Genomic DNA, 19,102 nt, shown 5'->3' on the forward strand with positions numbered 1-19,102 from the left:
ACGCAATCAAGGTGTTTTTAAATCATCGTGTTATTCAAATAAATAATGTCCTGATAAAAACAATGTACTTCTCTCTCACATGTTTTAAACTAAATTTGGATGGGACACTTCACACACCTCTTCAAAACCCTAAAACCCAAACCCTAAATCCAAGAAGCAATGTTCACGCTTCACCCAATTGCAATTCAATCTGATCGAGGCAGAAGACAAATGTGATCGATCGATCAGTGATGGAATCGATGAGCGCTTCGTCGAGGAATCCAAAGCTCATGCGAGACGTGCGCCGAAGAGAAAAAATCATAGTCACGGTGAAACATCGACGTGTGTGTGTATATGTGTGTAAGTTGGGATGCCAAATCCATCCGTCATGCGAGCTCTGATCCTGCCTCCGATCGGAGACCGGATTCGTTGCTGCTTCTGGAGGTTTCGTCAAATCCCAACCCCACAAATGTAGCGACTACGTGATTTCGGGTAGTGCAGGCGTCTTCGCGCAACCCATCGTCGTCGCAAGTTGCTGTAGCCTGGCGGAGATTCGAAGAATCCAGGATCGCGTTGAACTGAAGGCCTTCTCGCTTTCTGCGCTTTATTATAAATTGGGTTTTTTTCTTTTTTCTATTTTCTTTCTTCTGCTGTGATTTCTTCTTCTTTCCTTCTTCATCTGCTTCTGGTAGCATTATCTTTCGACTTCGCCGACCTTCGGCTCCGCCGCAAACTGAGGAGGAATTAGTTCCATCGGCACGCCATTCCAAGTCAGAAGGGGAACTGGGGCTGGTCCGCTTTGGGAACGGGACTCGAACGGCGGAGACGGATCAGCAGCGTTGCGTTGAAGCTCAGCATTCCGAGTTAGGGTTTCAGGATTCCTCAACCCACTCCTCCTCATCTCGCCTCTCTCGCTTCTTTCATCTGCTTCTTTGCCAGTGTGTGTTTCCAACAGCGAGCACCTTCCATCACAGCGTTGCGAAGCAGAGATCAGGAGGTAGAGGAATTTGTCGCCATGGGAGGAGGTGCAGGACGGGGGAAGTTCAAGGGGAAGCCTACGGGGCGGCGCCACTTCTCCACGCCGGAGGAGATGGGTACGTGTATTTGGGCGTGATGTGGTCCTTCTGGGATTGCCATGTCTTACTTGGGTATTTTTTGTTTCATCTTCTTGTTTTTATTTCTTTGTCGTAAATGTTTCGCACTGACGTGAGACATTGGTCTTTTCTGTTGGGTCCACAGCTGCCGGCACCTCCACCAAGCCCCGAAGCTTCAAGAGAGTAAGTAGCGCGACACCTACTTGACGAGCTTGTAGAGTGTGCGCGATTTATCTTGAACAGAATGCATTTTAGATCTGCTGAAAAGATCCATGTGTGACGTGTTTCGTAGTTTTTTTGTGCGTGTGATTTTGTGTGCAATTTTTTGAAGTTGTACGTGGATTGGGATTTTCGTAGAATCCCGAGGAAGAGGAAGAGGAGCCAGAGGAGGAGTCTGAGGAGGAGTCCGAGGAGGAGGAGGAGGAGTCCACGGTTTGTGAACCAACTTCTTGTGTTCTTGAATGCATCTCATGGGACCCTACTTTGGGAGTATGAAAGTAATTACGCTTGGAGATCAGGCATTCTTCAGCGTCAAAATACTTTGGTTATCATAGAAATCTGAAATAACCTGGGTTTCTTTGTGTCACCAGAGGTCGTTGGGTTTTCATAATCATGTATCTTTTTCCTAAACTGAGTCTGAATACTTTTTGCAGAAGAAGAAGGGTACTGCAGGAGTGATTGAAATTCAGAACCCGAACTTGGTTAAACCGAAGAATGTGAAAGCAAAGGATGTGGACGTAAGCATATGCTTCCATCACATACAATGTAGTCACATGAGCTAGTATTTTTTTTATGAGCGAAATCAAGTCTGTTTCTCTTGGGTTCCTTGGTAAGGCTGTCTTTTTTTATCAGGACTCCGAAACGCTTGTATGTGTCATCAGATTTTTGTAGTGAATAATAAGGGTGTCTTAATTGTGCAGATGGACAGGCCTGCCGAGCTCTCTAGACGAGAGAGGTAATTGGATGATCACCCTAGCTCTCATTGTCCCTTGTCTCCGTCCCTGTTGTTCGTGAAGGTTGTTGGTAGTTTCATAGAGCCAACTGAAGAGTCAATTTTTTTATTTTCACTCTATAGTTTGGCCTTATTTCATCCTGCCACTATTGCAAATGGCTGGAGAATGGAATGGGTAACTACAAGCATTTGTGTCAGTACCGCATTAGCGATTAAATCCTTGAGTTGTTGACTATCTGGCAGAGAGGAGCTCGAGAAGCAAAGGGCTCATGAAAGGTATTTGAAATTGCAAGAGCAAGGCAAGACTGAACAATCGAAGAAAGATCTAGGTGAGTCTTTTGTAACAGGGCACGATTTGTTTGCAAGACGAATTATTCGAGTGCTGACAACATCGATTTGAATATTGAAGTATTAATACATTTGATTTTAATCCTGTGATATTGCAGAGCGTTTGCAGCTGATTAGGCAGCAACGATTGGAGGCTGCGAAGAAGCGAGAAGAGGAGAAAGCTGGTACTTGTTTTGACTTACCTTATCCATTCGCGCAACTCATGCTTTTTTGTGGCTACGCTCGACTACCTGAGGTGGATTCTAGCAGTATTGAAATATAATGTATCCTGCCTCGCAATGTTAGTCATGTTTGTAATTGATGCAATTCATGGATGACTAAGACGTGTATTGGTGCATGCTGGTTGGTTGTGTATTCATTGATTTTCGTGGTGTTGATGGTATCCAGCAAAGGACGCTAAGAAGGCCGAAGCCCGCAGATAGGGAGCCACAAAATTCATCTGCACGAATGTACTTAGTAGTTTTTGAATATCCAGGAGGAAATTTATAAAAACTTCCCGTGTTTTTGTTTAGATGAAGGTGTTTCAGTTCCTTGCGATTCCTCTGGTGGCTTTCACCACGAATTGTTACTAACCTTCTACGTTTTTGCAGTGCAGAGTCCTCTCTTACATGGTTACTGTGTAGTCGTACAATTCTTATAATACATTTATTGTAGTCGTTTGCCCAGGCAAGATTTGTGACTTGGTTTTGGTCTTGCACACGAAATATCTGTCTGGAGATTTGGTGCCTGCTGCTGTTCATTCTGCAAACATGCCGCAGCGAACGACAAATCTCAATTTAAAGGTTTTGGTTACCTTAAAAATGGATTATGTGATAAATCCATGGTGCCCAGAACAATGAGACGCGCAAACATCGAATAACTTAAGACATTCTTTCCGGTTAACATGCGAGGATCAAGGAAATTGCAGTTGTCAAGCATGTGCTTCACTTCAGAAACGTTGGTTTTTATTCTCAAGTCATTGCTCGGGAAGGTGATCAACATTTCTTCTGCCAGCATGTGGCAACGCTCTCCTAAAAATATCTCTTGGAAGGGACAACAAAGGAAGGTCAGCAACGAATGTCAGGCCAAGCAGTTGTTTATATCGCTTCCTCCTTTCTACGTTGAGGATATAGTTCCTCTAATAAAAATATCTCTTGGAAGGGACAACAAAGGAAGGTCAGCAACGAATGTCAGGCCAAGCAGTGGTTTATATCGCTTCCTCCTTTCTACGTTGAGGATATAGTTCCTCTAATAATATCTCCAAGTTCATCCAGCAACCCTTGTTGATTGATTCATACTCAAATAGACTGATCTAACAACCTGGGAGTTTCTATGAAAATGGGAGTTTTGTTTCTTTCGGGGATAAAATACAATAGACCGGCAAGTCCTGTATCCAATTTCAACGTGGGAAAAGTTCGTGGATTCATTCTAATCTATAGACACAGTGATGATTCGACCCTAAAAGTGATGTCTCTGATGACGATGTTTTTATGAATAGTGAAGGCACAAACAGGATTTAAGCTGATTGAATATGTGGTGAATTGTTTCCTTAACAATTTTACATTCAGGTTGTTTTGCTGTTGGTTGATTTGTTTCTTTTAAGTCAGCCTTCAAAACTGTCGAAAGTTTACAACTTTCGACTTGTTAATTCTCTCTAATCTCAAATTCTGTCTTGATTATTAAAAAAACATCAACAATACTGATATCTCAACAAGAAGATTGAACGATTTGTGATACGATTCCAAGTAAGAATGTCTGAGATTGTCTTCGTTTTATTAACTTCCTACAAGTAACATTTTAGCAATTTTACTGAGCGATACTTCCTACGATGAAATTTTGATTCATGAAATAAATCAAATTATAATATCAAATACTACACCTGCAGAGATTTAAATACGAGTGTATTCCATTGCTAACAATCATATCTCAATCAATGATTTGTTTCTTTGTATAGTGAATTTTGTGAACTCATTTCAAAACAGTCCTACAACCAGCATTTCTTCAAAAGCACATGAGTTTGTTTTGTTTTGTTTTGGAAATTTTCTATGATTGAATCTCACACGTTTTAACAATTTAATTGTTTTATTTTTGTCAATAAAAATCTACAATCACTTGATCTCATATATATGGAGAATGTTAAATAGATTTAGGCTTTTACTAAATTGACCTACCCATGATGCAAATCTTGTAGTGGAGAAATAAATCTAGAGGTCATTTATTTCTATGATGATTAGAGTGGGTGTATTGATTCAATAATAGCCTTTGTCTCTCATATTGAAAATTGTTAAATTGACCCAAGAATTTACTAAATAAATCCACCCATCATCATTGGTTAAGGATCCAATCATTTATTCATTGATTTTTGACCAATGTGGATGTAGTAGTGGTAATTTTTTTGATGATGGTAAGGATGGGTGGGTAATTTAATAAATACTTGGGTCAATTAAACAATTCCCTGTATATATGTGTGTATATATATATATATATATATATAATATTAAGTAATAAAATTTCCTCTAATACAATGATTGAAATCTGCAACAACAGCGACACCATCCATCCATGACAGCGCCATCCTCGCCCTTGAGAGAACACTCCCCTTCCGAAGCTCACGACGCGTGTCAGCCCCGATTGGCCACCTGACAAGGTGAACACTTGGCAGTCCAAGAGAGACCCTGCTACTTGTCGCCGTAGCAGTTGCTACGCCACATCAGCAGATTACACTTGGCAGTCCAATGTCAGCACGGGAGGAGGAACTTCAGCGATGAGGTCAGTCCACTCCCCGATCTCGCCGTCGCACGGGACCTCCATATAACTCCCTCCCCAATTCACTTTGCTTCTCGTATCAATTTCTGCTACATCTGCTACACTGCTTAACACTGTTGAATAGATATTTTGCAGCTTCAGTTCGAGAGCGAGAGAGAGACAGGGATCGTAGTTAGATATCAAGGGAGGTAGTGATATTGAGGGTTGCAAGTTCCCATCTTGACTGTGGTTTGATTGTTTGTGCGGTGCGTTGAAGAAGGGGTAACAGCGATCATGGACACCCTCGGAACGGGGCGAGATTCTTCCAACACAGTGCGGGACGGTGACGTTGTGACCAATCCTCGCTACATTGGGCAATCGGCGGGAATCCACTCGACGGGGTACGACGGGCGAGGGCCAGCTGAGGAATCGCGCTACGGCGCCACGCCCCTGGGTGCGGGGAATGTCCGCAATGACCAGGTTTCAGGTGCTCAGCCGAGTTACACTGGCCAGACGACTTCCGGGGCGTGGCCTACTCCCGTTGCGCCCCCTAATGCGCATCGATCTGATCTTGTAGGCCAAGGGAGGGGTCTAGACAGTCACTCCAGGGAGGGGATGGTGGAGAATAGAATGCACAACGTGGGCACGGGACCTAACTCGGGAACGAACCAAGATGCCTATGGAGCTTCCGGGTATGGTGAATCTAGGAAGGAGGGAGTAATGCACAGAATGGCAGACGCAATGGGCATGGGACCTCATGCAGGAGCCCATCACACTTCCGGCGCTCAGCATGCAGTTTTGGGTTATAATCCGAATGAGAATCACCCGAGCTCGAATATGGGATTCGGTGGGGGGTTAGGGCATCCGACTAACACGACCGCAGGGATCGATCAGTCTCATGGATTGGGCTCCCACGCCGTTACTGGTACGCACGATGGACAACAACTCGGCAACGGGCAGGTTCCGCCTGGTATACTAGGGGAGCGTCGGGTTGAGCCTGGGTACGACGCTTCACAAGGTCAGATGGGAAGCAATTATCACGGTGTGCAAGGCACTGAGGGTAATTACGATGCGAGCAACACGGGTGCGTATCCTGAATCTCACACAGGGAGGATAAACCCTAACTCCACCATGGGAGACACGGGATTGGATCGGTACACTCCTGCGTACTCTCATCACGACATGACTGATACAGGGTTGGGCCATCACTCGCATCCCGGATCCAACACTGGCTACTCGTATGAAACCAAGACAGACTCTGTCGATGGGTACCCTCAGAATACCATGGGATCAGGCACAGGACTGGGTCACCAAAGCGACATCAGCGGCCATCCCCATGAAACATTGGGGAACAGAATGGAGGAGACGGTGGGAGGTCGCCGCCACGATTACAATGAAAGGGTGGGGAAGAGCTTCGAGGACACAAGCTATGATGAAAAGCTCAGTGGCTTCGATGGAACCAGAACGAACGCCGGAGCTGGTGAACATGACGTTACGAAGACTGGAGCAGTTGGCTACGGTGCGACAAGGACCGGAGATGCATCCGTATACGATGCCACGAATGTGGATCACGCGCACCGACATGCGGATGCCGACGTCTCTGGTACCCAGCAGCCCGAGAAGAAGGGTTTCGTGGGCAAGATCAAGGACATGATCCATCACTAGAGAACGAGTTCCGATCCTGAAAGTCGATGATTCCATTAACAAAGTTTCTGTCCATTTTAGTTGAAAGCCTGCTGTAAATCCTACATGTGGAGAATTCAATGTAAATAACAGAGTCGTCAAGGTACATTGATGAGCGACGAAGTTCGCTGTGCAGCATGAAGTCTCCGAAGTCCAAGTCCATTGCGGTGTACAAATAATCTGCCGATGAGAAATTTTCGCCGCGGTCTCGTTGTCGACTAGGACAATTTTAGGGTAGAAACGGTGAACAAGGTGTGAATTTGGAGGCATGGTCAGTATCAAAATTGCTTTAAGATGTCGGATTGTCACGCCGACACTTGGCGTCATTACCACCGCACTCGTTTGTAGTGGTGTGGGCCTGTAATACCGAGGAACCCGACATGCTTTGTCTTCGAACCTTTTACAAATATAACATTATTCCTGGAAATCCCAATCCTCTTCTATTTTTGAGAAATTTTAGTTGTATTTTCAACTAAATAAGGCTCAAAAACTGTGTTTTTTCTGAAAAATACAACTATTGGTGTCTTGGTTGTGGTTTTTAAAGTTTTCGAGCTAGTTTTGTTTCATGTCTTACCAACATTTCTTCTGTTCTTCTTTTCATGATTTGTGCATCGTTGTGAATATAAAAACAAATAACAAAAATAACAATAAAAAATTGGAAACTTTAACATGATCCAACATTTTCCTGGTCATTCTTGTTTTCACTCACAATTCTTATAAAAATTGACAGCCTTTTTCAAATTTTACAAACACATGTATGCCTCTGTCGAACGTTAAAAATCCAATGCACGATTTTAAGAAAAGTCAACCGATAAAACTATTCAAACTTAGTGCCGTGGAAGTTTTTAATTAGAGTTTTTAAAATTGTAACTTTCGATTGATTCTTTTCTATCATACATGATAAAGATAGTATCAATGTTATATAAATAATTAAAACATACATTTCACTTTTATGATAGTAAAAGACAAATCATAATTTAGTTTTGATAGGAATGACAAAATTTGTCATTTTAAGTTGTATTGTAGATGAAGTGTGTTGTCTACCATAAAAGTTAATTATGAACGTCTATTATTGATTGATGTACATTAAATTTTACGGAATAACAAAAGTAACAATACAACATTCAGAACAAGTACCAAAAGTTCAGCAATTTTTTCATTTTTTACAAAAGTAACTCATTGCTTGATTCATTGTTGGAAGATCAAACATATGAGTTAGCAATTCTTTGACATCTTATCACTATGGATAGAAATCGCCAATACATAGTTTTCCATCTCAGTCAGTGTAAACTACTGATTGATATAATTGAAATGCCTACAACAACAAAACTCAAGAAATAGAGTTGTTGCTGTTCAACCTGTTTTCTCATATTAGAATCCAGTTACTCAATTCAACAACTGCACAGGAAAACTTAGTGGAAGAAAAGCACTGAAACACTGTCGCAAGTTCTAGCTGCATAAAAAGATCTAACAATGCTGTTCTGCAGAATGAATTCCAGCAATGGACATCTTAACTTCTGTTTCTAGCGAGCTGGATGGACTTCTTCAAAGCGTTGCAGAAGGCTCTGCACTTTGTCATTAAATCGACGATTTTTTGTTGCTTGGAAGTTGGGCTTCTACGGCGTTCACAATCACATCGATGTGCACCAAGTCTTGAATAACTCCGTTAATACGAATGTACCCGACTCGCACCCCTCCTTTCACTCTGCCCACCTTTGGCATTCAGGTGTTCAACAATGTGAACAAAATTTAGGAAGAAAGCTTTGGGAACACAGTCATTGGCAAGTCTGAAAACTGAGAATCGGTACAATCACGAGTTCATATGCACTGGCTTTTCAGACGTTACGTTCATGGGTCAAATATGACAAATTTAGAATTAGAGCTGTGATAATCGAGATGAATTGTTTTATCTGAATCGACATTTAAGAAGATAGCACCATGAAGTATGGTTACCTTCACGGGTGTTTGAAGCGGCAAATTGGCGTTGGCTACGCTGTTTCCCCACTGTCGCCTCAGATGCAGCCCGTGGGCTCATGCCTCCGGCACAAAATTAAGTTCGAAGTAGTGTGCAGTATCAGGGTTTGGGGGAGTGTTAAGCATCAGAATTCAGAGTTGCTCTTGGCCTATATGACTCGGATGAAGAATGGCTACATTGCATGCCGAAAGCGGCGGGTATTGACAAATTCTGAAGGGTTGAACGCCACTTCGAAGCCTCTTTGTTTGTAGATTGCAGTGTGTCCCTGCCAATCCAATGGCACTTAGGGCGGCAAACAGAAATCACTTAAGCAATGACTGTCGGCTGCATTTTCGACCATCTCAATCATAAAGCTTCCTCAGATATTCTATACAATACCCACGCAAGCCGAGCGCCATGGACTTACTTCTAGAGCGCCTCGTTGTATACAACATCCGTTGCGCATCAACCCAGCATCTCCCTTTGCATTTCTCTTCAAAAGAACTCTCTTATTTGCAAATGCTGTGGCATCTGTCCACGCAAAGAAAACTCTTTTGTGTCAGTTCTAATCCCCAAGGTTTGCTCAACCGTGAGAGTCTCTGCTTCAATTATCCGCGCACTAGATTGTCTCACAACTAGTCTTTTGAAGTAGCATAGTTGGAATGCCAACTTTCAACGTGAGCTTGAGTGAAGGCATTCCGCCGACTTCCAATGAGTTTAGATTTTCTGCTTCAATAATTTTGTGGAACCCATTGTAAATCTCATCTACTAGTCCTGATGTACCGGCATTGTGAGGAACTACTATGATTGCTGAGCAATGTACAAACTCTTAATTAGTAATTGTTTCAAGTCTTTCCTTGCCCACACACAAAAAAGTCACTGTGCTGCAAGTGTGCGATTTCTTAGTTTTACTAAATTAAACATTGTAATCCACATGTTTTTGCTTACTGGAAGAAGATTCACATATTGACAAACGTTAGATTCTTAGACAAACAATGAAACAACTTGCCTTGTGCTACACTTTTGTGAAAATAAAATTTATGGTTTGATTTAAATTATAAGAGTTGAATAACTGCTTTGATTAAGAGTTTCTTGTAATTGGTGATGAGAAGTGGAAAAAAATATAACAAGAAATAAAGTCAAATAATACAAAATAAGTGAAAAATTTTCAATCAAGGAATTACACACTACAAAACTAGTCCAATCTCTTCATTGGATTTTCATCTAATAAAACATAAAAGATAAAAGATAAAAGTTTTTTTTCTATATATGTATATATATATATATATATATATATATATATATATTCAATGATATAAAAACCATGTAAATCTAAGTTACTATGAATAAATTGTGAATGTTTAAAAATATAAAATAAATAATAAAAAAATTAAGTAAAAAAGATTTACTTCAATATTAAATTGCTTAAGAGATCAAGGATTCAAGCATCACCAAGGCTCACAAGCAATGTCTAAATATGTCTTGGAGAGGCAACAAGGCCTTAGTCTTCTTTTCTACCTACATCGAAGGTGCTACAACCTACATGGGACTTATGCGCCTTTCTTCTTACAAGTGTTGTAGTAGTTGCTACTCCTCATATTTTTTATAAGTAAAAATATATTTTTATATATTTTTTTTATTTCACCATGGTATTTAAAAACATCCAAATACTTTAGGAATCTTCTACGGCCATAATATCTTCCTAAAGTGATAAAAGTCATGTTTACTAAAGTCTTAAAATTGCTCTAAAAATTCCTAAAAACTACTTTGAATCATTTTAATGTGTCAATAATGTTAATTTCAAATCAAAGCAATTATTTCTATCTTGGTGATTTTTTATAGTAGTAAAATTGATTTAAATCAACTAAAAATCTATTTCTTATACAAATAATTAAAAGACATGAGATTCTTTCTCATGCTTTTCTTAACTATTAACTATTATTTACAATATTTTGTAGGTAATATATATAGATAGAAGGTCAATGTAGACATTGGTCTCAATAACTAAAAATACTAAACCAAGTAATATATTTGCTTCTAAGTCTTGTTAAGATTCTATTTTAATATTTTTTTCTTTATAAGACTTAAAATTTTAATAAGCTCAATTTTATGGTACAAAATAGAAAATTCTTATTACAAAGCCAAAGATAGATTTTTTATTAAATATTATTATTTAAAAATAGATATTTCATTTTTCTAAATATGAATATTTTTGACTATGGAATAGATTTTCTTAAGAACAATATATTTTTTTTTATATTTAATAATATTCAACTAGAAAGTTAAAAATTTATAATGGACCAAGTATATGAAATGTGCAATATTCAAGAATATGGTCCATTATCTTTTAAGCCAAAGATAGACAAGTGTAAAATTAAAATTAAAATCTATCAATATACAATATATAAAAATTAAAATCTATCAATATACAATATATAAAAATTAAAATCTATCAATATACAATATATAAAAATTAAAATCTATCAATGTATACAATATGATAATAGATAGAAGTGTGGGTGGAGTAATATTGAACAAAACAATTAGTAATAGATGGTAGATGAAAAAAAGATGTTTAGTTACAATATAGATTTTATTTTTGTATGATAGATAATATTACTTGCCACAAGTCTTGATAGATTTTAATTTTAATTTTACACTTGTCTATCTTTGGCTTAAAAGATAATGGACCATATTCTTGAATATTGCACATCTCATATACATATCTCATATTGCATATCTTAATAATTATTTTCTTTTATGTAATTAAATCTTTTGAATGAATGTATATTACTAAATTTCTAATTATATATATATATATATATATATATAAAATAGAATTTTAAAATATATTTATTTATTATTAAAATTTTTAAATTATTAATATTAAAGAAAATATAAAAAAATATGTGTTTTTAAAAAATAATCTTTAATCTTTATATTTATACTATAAATATTATTAAATTATTATACTTGTGAATTTTTTATTCTTTTAGTTTTTTGATATATTCATAAATTATGTTGTACTTCTTACTTTTTAATCTATATATATATATATATATATATATAATTTCTAAATATTTAGTAGAAGATAAAAAAAAAGAAGTAAGTATTAACATCTTGAAGTATGGTTTTGGTGCAATATTAAATTAGTTGGTGTTAAGAATAAAATTAAATAGTTTATATATTTCAGTACACCTAAATGAATTACTTAGAAATAAATGAGTGTACCAAAAATAAAGATATAGAATTAATCCTATGGAATTTTGAAAAACATTACAACAATATTTAGTCTGGAAACCTATTTAGTAATGCAATTTGAATACGGATCAATGAATTTATAGGAGTTTGTAAAATAAAAGAGAAAAAGGGAACTAAACTTTAGTTATTTTTACTTTGTGGCTTCTAAAGTTTTGAATAATGATTTTTTAAATGAAATAATATATTATAATAAATTTAAAAATTATGCTAAACATTAATCTTTTGAGTATGTTAAATGAGTAAATTAAAAATAAAAAAAATGAAAACTTTCTAAATTATTTACCAAAATATGTATTGTATCTAAACTATTTATCATCTTCAATCTATAATTTAGAAATTATCTTCTTGCTTTGCACTATCTTTTGATGCCAATGCTTTATAAAAATTAAATAAGGATTATTTCTAACATTGCTCTAACACTATTTTTTAAAGTAGTATTTTTAGCTCACATTCCTCCTTAATTTGGTTATTATCTAAGATCAATAACAGTTCAAAGATGAGATTTGTAAATCAAAATTCCTAAAGGCTTGAAAACAACAAAAAAACCTCAAGAACAAATATTGTGCTTACCACAATAGACTTTTTACAATTATGAGTTTTTATAATTTAAAAGATAATACAATTTCATTTTTTCATTTTTTTTCTTTGTTTGAAATGTTTTCAATACTATAAAAGAGAAAAGACAAAAACTTGTTATTACAATGATTATATATTGGTTGTTATATATGAATGCAATATATATTATCAGCATGAAATTAAATTTGATATTAAAAGAATGATCAAATGTAGCATTAGTTACCAGCTTTCTTTATGAATTGAATATATTAGATTTTATGATTGATTTGCATATAAGATCTTATAGTTTTTCAGATTATTTATTATTTCATTTATATAAAAAATAATTTAAAAAGAAAAGACATCGATGTTTTGCATGATATTTTAATTTAAGTGTAAAAATATCTGAATGGTTTTTTTAAATTATAGATACAAAAATAAAAAAATATACTAAAATTATATTAAGAATTTGATTGTGTCAATTTTGAATATGCTACGCATTATAGATCTTGTTAGATCCACAAAATCTTAAATCAATTTATCTAGTAAAAATATTTCTTTCATACTAGCTCTTTTTATATTTATTAAAAGTGTAGTTTTTTAATATTTTGAATTTCTCCAATTTTTAATTATATTAATAAAATATCTTTTAAATTATTTTGGCTACACCTTTGTTTTTAGCAAATAATTTTTTTCCTAAGATAATTGGATCTTCTCTATTTATTTATTTATTTATTTACATGAATGTACTTTGAGAGATATTTTAGTTAAAATAAACAAATAGAAATCCATATTATTGTAAACCTACATTACAAAAACTAGGCCTTACTAATAAGAAACTAAAATAATTTATACTTTCTAGACCACAAGGACTTGAATTTTGTATAGGTATTCATAGAGATGAATTTTTGAAGTTATTTATTTAAGATAAAATATTAGTTTTAATTTTAAAATCAAAAGCTTATTTTCTTATAAATAATCTTTTATATTTTTTTTTCTTTCAAAAGAATGAATAAACATAAAATAAAATGAAATAAATTTAAACAACACAAATAATAAAAAAAATCTTTTAAGAGTAAAAAAATGCAAAGAAACAACTATATACATATATATATATATATTTAGGATTTTTACAAATAATACTTCTTCTGTAAAACAAAATCTAAATAATAGATAATAATTAAGTCTTTTAAAAAATAAAAAAGATAAACTCTAATTAATATGTAAAAACTAATAATCTTAGCACTCATATTCTATTTAAAGATAACATTATTGATTTTTGATTAATCTCTTGAATTTCTATAAAAACTACCTTTTGAGATGGAGTATATGTAGATTCCAAAGAATGACATAGTGTATGCCATACAAAAACAAAATATGTGCTATTTCATCTTTAATTCTAACAATTCCTAAATTGAATCTTGTAAGTATGGAGCAATTTTAACCAATCAAAGGATTTAAACATTGCAACTTCGTATTTTTTCTTCTAAATACAATGAATACCTTATTATAAATTCTTTTCTTTTTTTTGCTTTTGAAAAAAATCTTTTAATAAGTTAGTCTTTTCCACTTAGAAAAAAAACCTCTTCATAGAAAAAAAAACACTAAATTGAATTAACACTTTTGTAGTCGATTGTGCTATTAGATACAATGGAAGGGATTGTTTACTGCGGGCAGCCCAAAGATAAGAGAAAAATTTTCATTCCACCACCAAGCATTTATATACTGACCGGGATTACCGACTACGGGCAGTCACGCATACCGCCACGATCTCGATCCTAATCAAGCTGCCACCCGCACCCAGCCCGCGCCTCACCCGTGACGTTCCCGCGACGTTTTCAAGAGGAAAACGCCTCCAACCATTGTGGAATCGGCTCTGGTGTGAACCGGAATTTGGCTCCATGATTACCCGCAGCGGTGTGAAGCGGCGATAACAGCACAAAATATGTCCGGAATCTGTTGTAGTCGTCTCCACTGTTCTGGGCGGAATTGTCGTCGTCTATAGTCTCGCAATCCAGAGCTATAAAGCTCCAGGATTAGCCAGAATGTCGATTTGACGATGTGCTTCGTCGCCGCCCGAAGAGGTCAACATTCTTAATACATTTTGTTGTTGTTGTGTTGTTACGCTTGTTGTTTTGGTGAGAATGTCGTCAATGCAATCGTCAATTTCAATGATCTGTGCGTATTCGTTTCGGATTTTATTTTTATTTTTTTAGGCATCCAAGTTTGCTGTATCGCCAAGGGTGAGCTTGTTGCCTGAATGCCTGAACCGAATGCATTGGTTACAATTTCTTTATATGTGTAGGCTGAGCGGTTTTTGTTCGTCATAGTTACAGTACGAAACGTGACTTTTTCTACTATTTAGCAGATATTTAGGAGATTTCATGCTGTAATACAGTTTTTATGGCTTTCTTTACTGGGCCAAAGAGTTCCTTCGGACGTAGAATTCCGTATTGTCTCCTCGTTTTGACTGTCGTGGTGACGTTTGGGTGTTAAAAAGTTCAACAAGGCGCACTCTTTGTTCCACGATAATGTGCGCAATTCTCGAGTGCGAGACTGATATTGGAGTTGAATTGCAGGAGGTTTATCAGGGTTTTAGCCATGGCGGAATCGTTATCTCTGTTTGCCGTATTTCCCGTGGCCCTCGCTCCACCGTCCTCTTCGTCTCGGACACAATGTAGTATGCAATGGCACAGAAGGATTTCCGTTGGAGTCGGTTCTATGCATCGGACGTTTGGGGTCGGAAAGAGTCGTGTGGTCGCATCGAAGTCCGCCCTATGGCGTGGTGTATGTCGCGCACTGGATCAAAATTCTGAAGGCCAGGCAACCACTCCCGCTCCACTTGAGGTATATAGCGTTCCAATGCCATTTCTGTTTCGTACAAGATCCTCGTGAATAAATTCCAATTGTTTCTCCTGATTCGCTATTCCACTCTTTCGCGTTTATTTGAGGAATAACTTGGAACCAATTTGTACAGATTGTTTATGACCCTCAATCCCGATTTGAAGAACTTGCTATGGAGCTCAACAGCTCTTCTTCAACTCCAGTCTCCAACCTCACTTTGTTTTCACCTTCCAAGGTTTGCAATATGCTCTTGTCTCGGCCCAGTACGTTTATTTTTACCGTGACGTGTTCATTGTTGTGTTTGCTTCCAGTCAACTGAACATATTCGTTGCAGTCGTAATCAACTAGTTAAAGCACTGCCAGATTGTTTTGCCAGTTGTACCGTGAGAAGACAGGCACCAAGAAACAAACTTGCTATGGACACCTCATGATATGCTTCACGAGGGTATCCCTTGGTTTGATGTTTAGATTCTTCAATTTCTAGGGTTTTGAGTAATTAGTACGCATTTGCATACGTGACGATGTTGCTTCGGATAGTGTGCACAAGCCTGATCGTGGAATGACGTCTCACAGGTGAACGTATTTCTAAGGATCACTGGCAAACGACCTGATGGTTATCATAATCTAGCCTCCCTCTTTCATGTAGGTACTCACTGCTAGTCTCTTGTATGCAACATTCAATCTTTATTGGTTGTGTTTGCCATCGAGTAATGTTTAGAAAGCTAAATGGCTTGTTGAAATGAAGAGAAATCTAACATGCCTTACAAAAGTTTTAATTCCGAAGGTTTACAGTGAGTAATTTTTGTCCTCGAAACAGCAAATTGTAGGAAAGGTCTGACGATGAGATGCTTGCCGGTACTGGCTTGGCTTTTTGTGTTTACACTGGAGCATTACTGATTAACAAATGCAGGTAATCAGCTTAGGAGACATTCTCAAATTTTCAGTTTCTCCCTCCACCACCAAAGATTCTTTAACCACCAACACCGCTGGCGTACCTCTGGATGGAAAGAACTTGGTATAATTTGAACCCAAATCGACCCTTTTCAAGCACGTACCAAGAGCCGTCGCTTGTGCACTTACGCTTCCGTCAGCTACCATCTGATCTTTACTATGATTATTGTTGAGCTGACGTTCATAACATAAGAATTTTCAATCGAATGCACTCATGACCTACACCATTCTGCTCATTATACAGATCATCAAAGCGTTTAATTTGTACCGTGAGAAGACAGGCACCAAGAAATATTTTTGGGTGAGAAAATCTTCGCTTCATGCCCTAGGGTAATTGAGTCTGCCGTTTATTGCTTAAGCACTCTTGAGGTTTACACGATCTGAACAGAGGAACGAGTCTGATCAAGAACTACCTTTTCGTTCATGGATTACACAGTTTGACATGCACCACTGTCTGCAAATGAAACATAGCAACTTTTAAAGATTTCTTGTAAAATTTCCCTAGTTTGACAAGCTTCTTAGCTGCGTGGTCGGTCCTTTCACACGCATAGAATTATTGCCTTAATTTTCGAGTGTGTGCAGGAACCGTGGGCTTGGCTTGAGCTGAATGCTGTTAAACCAGTCTTTAGCTGGTAATGACGGTTGTTTGTGTCGCAGGTGCACCTGGATAAGCGAGTGCCAACAGGGGCAGGTCTTGGTGGGGGCAGTGGAAATGCAGCTACGGCTCTTTGGGCGGCTAATCAGATGAATGGAAATATTGCAAGCGAGAAAGAGTTGCAAGAATGGTCAGGAGAGTTAGGAGCTGACTGCCCATTTTTCTTCTCTCAAGGAGCAGCCTACTGCACCAACAAAGGAGAGGTCTGGGCTTGTCTGGTCCTATGGCATACTCGGTGTCAAGTTGCTTTTGTTTAAGATGCTCTCTCCAAGTTCTCTAGGTAAAATTTAAAATCCAAAACATGATAAGTTCCTCTAATAGTTTTTGAATAGGTAGTATATCGCTCACGAGGAGTGGTCCATACAGGTGGTGCGAAACATTCCTCCGCCCATTCCCTTAAGCACTCCTATGGTGCTCATCAAGCCTCCAGAAGAATGTTCGACAGTTGAAGTTTATAAGGTACTTTTTCTAGAATGTTTAGAGCTATCGGCATGAACTGGTAGTTTGCCTTTTACACAAATTCCAATAAAAAAAAAAAGGAGTCTTTCCACTACATATTTTTGTTGATGCAGATCTATTATAGATAGTACGGGAAATTTTGGATCGTACAGGAGCTCTGTAAATCTGGTATATTTTGTGTGTTGTTCTGCAGCGATTCAGCATGGACAATACGAGCGACGTAAATCCTGAGGACCTGTTGAGAGAGATTGTGGAGAAAGGGATTTCACAGGCAGTGTGTATCAACGACCTTGGTATACCTGCTCTCTTTGGAATTTGCAACCATTGTTTTACAACTACCTGGTTCCTTCTGGCTATTTTGCCTTACGTATATGTCTGGATTCTGCATCTTTCGTTTCCTGTTTGAAGTGCTGTCATACTTCTTCCCTGCAATGTGTGCGCAAGCCCTTACCAAGTTCGGATTTCTTTCCATTAAACTGTCTTTTGTTGCTGCTGATTTTTGTACGTTGTCCACAATGCAGAGCCACCTGCCTTTGCTGTTCTACCAACATTGAAAGCATTGAAAGAGAGAATTCTTGCTGCCAGTCGTGGCCGTTACCAAGCTGTGTTCATGTCTGGAAGGTATGTTCTGGGTCTGGTTTTCTTATTAAAACTATCCCGCACCAAATTCTTTTCAACTAGTTTTTATTGCTCACTAATGTCTATGTTGTCTTTTTTTTTTCTGCCTTCCTCGTCACATCTGGTGTTCCCTCTTTAGTATGCTACTTGTTTCAGTGCAACTATGATGTCCACTTGTACGGTCATGAACGTAAATTAAGCTGACCATTTCTTGTTAACTTCCATCTTTTCTTAGGAAGTGTTTAAATGAGACAGATTGATTATTCTTGCAAAGTCGCTCTTTCTGATATCAAGTTGCTGGTTGGAATATATAGTGGAAGCACCATCGTGGGTGTTGGCGACTCTCAACCACCTCAGTTTATTTATGATGAGGACAAGTATAGTGACGTTTTCGTCTCAGGTCGGCGCTCGTTTCATTTAACAATTGCATTATAACTTATGCCGCAGTTTTCATGACTGAGAAACCTAGGTCACTCTCTGTTCTGTCATGAGCATCGTATTCAGATAATTTTATAGCCTTTCACCCCACAGAAAACACAATGACACTTGAAATTCTTCTGTAATGAAAGCTGAATCCTTGTGTTCGAGTTAAAAACATTTTCCTTTATATTGACTTCTGGTGCATTTTACAGAGGCTTACTTTTTGACACGGAAGGAAAATGAATGGTACCAGCAACCCACATCTGAGCAGATTGAAGATCTTGCGGAGTACGAAGACAAGACTTGTTCCATTGAAAAACGGACATGTGAATAACCTCGACCAGTTTAGTGGGCCTTGCGGTAGGACGTTGCCTTCTTTGTAAACTAGCAGTTTAATGAGAGTTCTAGACACATTGTATCAGCTCATCTCAGAAACTACCTAAAGGAATTTCACGATAATTCCTAGAGTGGCTCCGTAGAAGTGGCGTCAGTTCTGGAACCTTGAGCAGCACGTGACCATTTGCAATCCAATTCACAGACAGAGCAAAGTTGTCTTCATCGTCGATGATGCTTTCAATTGTGGCTGATGGGGCGCACAGGTAGAG

At 37.6% G+C, this 19,102-nt stretch overlaps 2 protein-coding genes across 2 annotated transcripts; both read left to right on the forward strand.

Annotated features, from left to right (window-relative positions):
* Nucleotides 1–864: 864 nt before the first annotated feature.
* LOC112277952 (uncharacterized) lies at nucleotides 865–3,043 on the forward strand. Its single transcript, XM_024510848.3, has 8 exons — nucleotides 865–1,073; nucleotides 1,219–1,256; nucleotides 1,431–1,505; nucleotides 1,727–1,810; nucleotides 1,994–2,028; nucleotides 2,269–2,354; nucleotides 2,472–2,537; nucleotides 2,761–3,043. Exons 1-8 carry the CDS (start codon nucleotides 995–997, stop codon nucleotides 2,793–2,795), a joined length of 498 nt encoding a protein of 165 aa, XP_024366616.1. The 5' UTR covers nucleotides 865–994; the 3' UTR covers nucleotides 2,796–3,043.
* An 11,582-nt stretch (nucleotides 3,044–14,625) lies between these two features.
* On the forward strand, nucleotides 14,626–19,060 carry LOC112277927 (4-diphosphocytidyl-2-C-methyl-D-erythritol kinase, chloroplastic). Its single transcript, XM_090248192.1, has 12 exons — nucleotides 14,626–14,688; nucleotides 15,130–15,397; nucleotides 15,528–15,629; nucleotides 15,968–16,036; nucleotides 16,305–16,409; nucleotides 16,590–16,646; nucleotides 17,003–17,203; nucleotides 17,367–17,459; nucleotides 17,653–17,752; nucleotides 17,981–18,080; nucleotides 18,392–18,477; nucleotides 18,710–19,060. Exons 2-12 carry the CDS (start codon nucleotides 15,152–15,154, stop codon nucleotides 18,829–18,831), a joined length of 1,281 nt encoding a protein of 426 aa, XP_090104318.1. The 5' UTR covers nucleotides 14,626–14,688; nucleotides 15,130–15,151; the 3' UTR covers nucleotides 18,832–19,060.
* Nucleotides 19,061–19,102: the final 42 nt, after the last annotated feature.

This window comes from Physcomitrium patens, chromosome 26, assembly GCF_059467195.1.
Source record: "Physcomitrium patens ecotype Gransden chromosome 26, ASM5946719v1, whole genome shotgun sequence".
Classification (NCBI taxonomy): domain Eukaryota; kingdom Viridiplantae; phylum Streptophyta; class Bryopsida; order Funariales; family Funariaceae; genus Physcomitrium; species Physcomitrium patens.